Source organism: Frankliniella occidentalis, unplaced genomic scaffold (genome assembly GCF_000697945.3).
Source record: "Frankliniella occidentalis isolate FOCC.00 unplaced genomic scaffold, Focc_3.1 Scaffold471, whole genome shotgun sequence".
In the NCBI taxonomy this organism is placed as follows: Eukaryota; Metazoa; Arthropoda; class Insecta; order Thysanoptera; family Thripidae; genus Frankliniella; species Frankliniella occidentalis.
In genome coordinates this window covers 106,916-111,111 of record NW_026267589.1, presented here as the reverse complement: position 1 = coordinate 111,111, position 4,196 = coordinate 106,916, and the positions used below count along the sequence as shown (strand labels likewise).

General features: G+C 48.7%; 1 protein-coding gene across 1 annotated transcript; it reads right to left on the bottom strand.

Annotated features, from left to right (window-relative positions):
- Positions 1 to 3,092: 3,092 nt before the first annotated feature.
- Positions 3,093 to 3,907, bottom strand: LOC127751415 (DNA (cytosine-5)-methyltransferase 3B-like). Its single transcript, XM_052274941.1, has 3 exons — positions 3,837 to 3,907; positions 3,598 to 3,774; positions 3,093 to 3,417 (listed from the first exon to the last, which is right to left on the bottom strand). The coding sequence occupies exons 1-3, from the start codon at positions 3,905 to 3,907 to the stop codon at positions 3,093 to 3,095; spliced, it is 573 nt and encodes a 190-aa protein (XP_052130901.1).
- Between the last annotated feature and the right edge of the window lie 289 nt (positions 3,908 to 4,196).

The window sequence follows — 4,196 nt, the reverse complement described above, 5'->3', positions numbered from 1 at the left end:
AACTGACAAATAAACATACGCTTTCGCTAATTTTCTAAACACAAACGCATTATTCTACATTTTTCTCGATTTTTTCCGATTTTCTCCGAATCTTGGTGAGAATTGTCGAAAGTGGGCGAAATTCGTCGGAATTCGTCGGAAATCGGATAAAACCGCAGAAAATCAGGGAAACGCATTAGAAACGGTATCAGCAATCCCTAAAGCCCCCGTACACGAGTTTTTACTCTGAGGGGACCGGCCTTAAGCGTTGACAATATGTGTAACTAATTTACGGATGCCCCCTCGCAAAAAATACCGTTAGATTTGGTGTCACACTGGAAATGCAAGTGTGTGAATGTCGCTCACCTGCAAGTGAGCGACATTCCATTCGTACACTTAGGGGGGTAAAGGTGTGAAAAAATTCACACGTTTACCCCCTCAAGTGTACGAAAGAAATGTCGCTCACCTGCAGGTGAGCGACATTCACACACTTGCATTTCCAGTGCAGCGGTACTCAAAACACCCGTACACGAGTTTTTACGTTGATAATAGCACTCCTTCTATTTTGGCGGGCTAATCAGGCCTTTTCGACCACTGTGCGTGGGGTTGCACCTCCAGGGGCTGCTCCAGAAGTGGCTGAAGGCGGCGGTTCACGGCCGTTGCGAAGGTGCGACGGTCTTGTACAGAGCAGTGGGGCCAACCATCTGAGACGACCCAAGCTGACATGATGTACGCACGTAACAGTTCAGAGCTCCGCTTTCGTGAGATGACTGCACGCCGAAACGCGAACAAGAACGCTATCCCGGTCAACCCAGACCCAGGGCACCCTTACCGGACGGCACCACTCTCAGGAGAGGGGTGAGTCTGTCCGCCGCGGTGGGGCCTCAACTCTGGGCCGAGAAGCCTTCAGCACCCGATAAGCCGAGTGAACCGGAGTGTGCCCAGGTGTAGCTGCTGGAGAGGGAGTTGTTTCAGCGGCATACACCAAAACATCAGCGCCCCTATCATACACCTGGGTTATAGCGGGCCGGCGTGGCAGCAACATGCGACATGCCCATGGAGGCGCCATATGGTGGCAAGTGATCTGGACGACATCGGCTGTGATGTATGGCTTCCAATCAGTCACCGTACCCCAGGGATCAACATCCGCTCCCTCGACAGACTGGGGTTGTCCTCCTGGGTAACAGAAATTAATATTATAATGTAGAAAAGCAGAAAATAAAATGATCAACTGCAAAGCTTTATTGACATCTGTTTGTATGTACTGGAGTATGATATTGATCTGTACGTTTGGTTTGGGGTGGGTGTCGTCCAAGATTACCTCGACACTTCCATTTCTTACAGCGTCGTCTTCATTCTAAAAGTGGAGGGAGTAAAAGAAAGTGAATTAGTAAAAAAATACCCAACAAGAAAAATACAGAAAATTGCCCATTATGTATGATTTTTACTTGTGAATTTGTCGCCTCATCCCTCTTGGATGGGAGGCTTTTTTCATCCGCCTGCTTTCTTTAGGAAAACCGTGTCACCTAGGAGTGGGTCATCTCCGCCTCCTGAGTGAGGAACAATACACATACACATAGTCCACTTACCAGTTAACTGGGCGATGGTCAGCACCGAAATGAGGTGCTCGGCTCGGCTGGGAGCGGGACTACGGATGAGAAATGTAGCAGTACAGCGCTTTCGCAATCGATGCGGGTATGAAGATTATGACAGTGCAAAGCGGTGCAAAACTTTGAGCTCTTCTTGTAAATCCTGCTCATTGCACTTTCACCGAATAACGCCCTCAGGCCCGCACTGTAAAACCTGCAAACATCGCGAATGCCCGCTCCAAAGTATGATCGTAAAACTAAAAAAAGTTGTTGGTGGTGACCGGGAGTCGTGCCCACGCCTGCCGTGCGAGCGGTCCCCGGACCAGCAGCGCTATCCACAGAGCCACGGCCGCTTCTCTGACGACGAGTCTCCGTGGCCTCGGTGTGAGCGGCGCCGGCGGCTTCACCCGCCGACGACGTAAAGGATTAATCTTGCAATAACGGCCAAACCGCTGGGTTTAGTGCAAAACACCTCAGATGCAAAAGTGACCGCCTCATCAATACGCATTAAACGAACCTGTGCCGGCGCCGATCCGAGCACCAGGGCGTAACGGAGGGGCACTTGTTCAAAACGAGTACTACTCCGTTCGGAAAAAAACGAGTTTTCTCGTAAACGGTATTAGATATCGACACGCGGTTTGCGGCGGACGATAGGTCTTGGCGGCGCGCGTATTTGCACCGCTTACACTCCCTACCTATTCTGCCGCCTTGTATGAGCAATTCGGACGGGTATCTGCGGAAAGTAGTTTTTCCGATATAACTCGAGAAGGGTCCGACAGACTTTGATCGGTCAGGGTGGCTTAGAGGTGTTTTGACCTGCCCGGCAACTTTTATAAGGAGGTGTTTTCCGAAATTCGGCACCCTTCCGTTACTTTTCAACGAGTAGTACCCTTTTTCGTTTATTTTTAACTGATGTACCCATCTTATGTCAATGCGGGTAATTGTAGTCCTCTACTGTCAAACTAAGAAAGCGAACGCAAAAAACCCCATCTCGATAGCACCTACCATTACGTCTAGGGTGCAGTTGCACGTCTTGCTTGAAAGTGGCCCACGCGCTCACTTCAAGCAGAGTTGCTTGAAACTCCAAGCAACCTGCTCGAAACTTTCAAGCAAGTGGAGCGAAACCGGCTTGCTTGAAATATTTCAAAGCAGCGCGCTTGAAATTCAAGCAGCGCGCTTGAAATTCAAGCAGAATAGTTTCCTGTGGCTGGCGCTGGGAGGTCCCCGGGCAGATTTCGGTTTCCCCGACACCCAGAGCCGGGCTGATCACGGGGTGACCCGCAGACGCGACGGACTGAATTTGGGACAGTCCGGCATGGCTGCGGACAAAGTGCGGGACTGCCCGTGGCCTCCGGGGCCCTTTCGGGCTGATTTTGGCAACTTCTTGGGGTAAATCTTTTTTAAACGGGCTCTCCTGAAGAAGTCCTACAGGAGGGAGACTATCTAAATTTAATTACAAGTAGCAATGCATGAAGTACCTGGAAATAATTCTCTTCACTATTTTTTTAAGCCCAGACTGCAGCATTAATTGTCTCTCCTGAAAAAGTCCTTCAGTGGCGAAAGAATTTCCATGACAACATCAACTGACAAGCTCCTGACAAGTAATGCAGTGCGAGTAGAATTAGACATCCCGCCGTAATCTGTGTATCCGGCAGGGAATCCAAGTAGAAGTTCAATGTCTCTAGAAAATAGATATTCTTCTTTCCCCTCGTACGTAACTGGCAACTTCCCTGATGAACTTTTCTGTCCAGCCCTATTTGTGGTGATGGTTTTGGCAATAGGTACCTGAGCTATGCGAACAAGACCTAAATATTCTTGGAGTAATTTTTTCCTTCCCTGGGGCTCCAAGCTATCATACACTACAGGTACATTACACCAGAACAGGCGCTTCCTTTTCGTGGCACTAAATCTGCTAGCTCATATTTGAAAGGGCTGGCAGCCCAGTTCCCTGCAAAATAAAAGGAAAATAATGTTGCTGTAACCTTCCCTGTCATTAATTTAAAAATAAATATACATGGGAGACACTCACTTTGACATGGTTGACTGAACATCCTTTTTTAAATGGGATGTGTTCTCAAATAACCAAAAGAACTTGTGTCCTTTTGCATCTGCAGCTGCCATCAGCTGGTTTCGAACACGGACATAGTCATAAAATAGGTAAGATTGCCCCGTTGGATCATTGAGGCCTTTGCCGAATGGATTTGCTCTGTAACAGGTAGCAAAAAAAACGTTACTTCACACAGCAAGCACATGAAAACATGACCTCACATTCCTGGATAAATTGCATACAAACTGATCTCCCCACAAGGGCTGCCTCCTAAGTAGTATAGATACCCCATCCTGCCGGGTCGCCATCTTTATCCCCCAATCTGCAGGGTACCCCAATCTGCCGGTTCCCCATTCTGCCATCTATCCAGAGCCTAACCCAACCTAAGGGTGGGTCTTATCAGCCCCTAACTCAACCTAGATCTTATCAGCCCCTAACACAACCCCTATCTTATCAGCCCCTAACACAACCTAACCTATCAAGGATTGTCGGAGGGGTGGGTCTTATCAACCCCTAACATAACCTATCGAGGATTGGCGGAGGGGCGTAAGTGATGGGGCCTAACATAACCTATCGAGGAT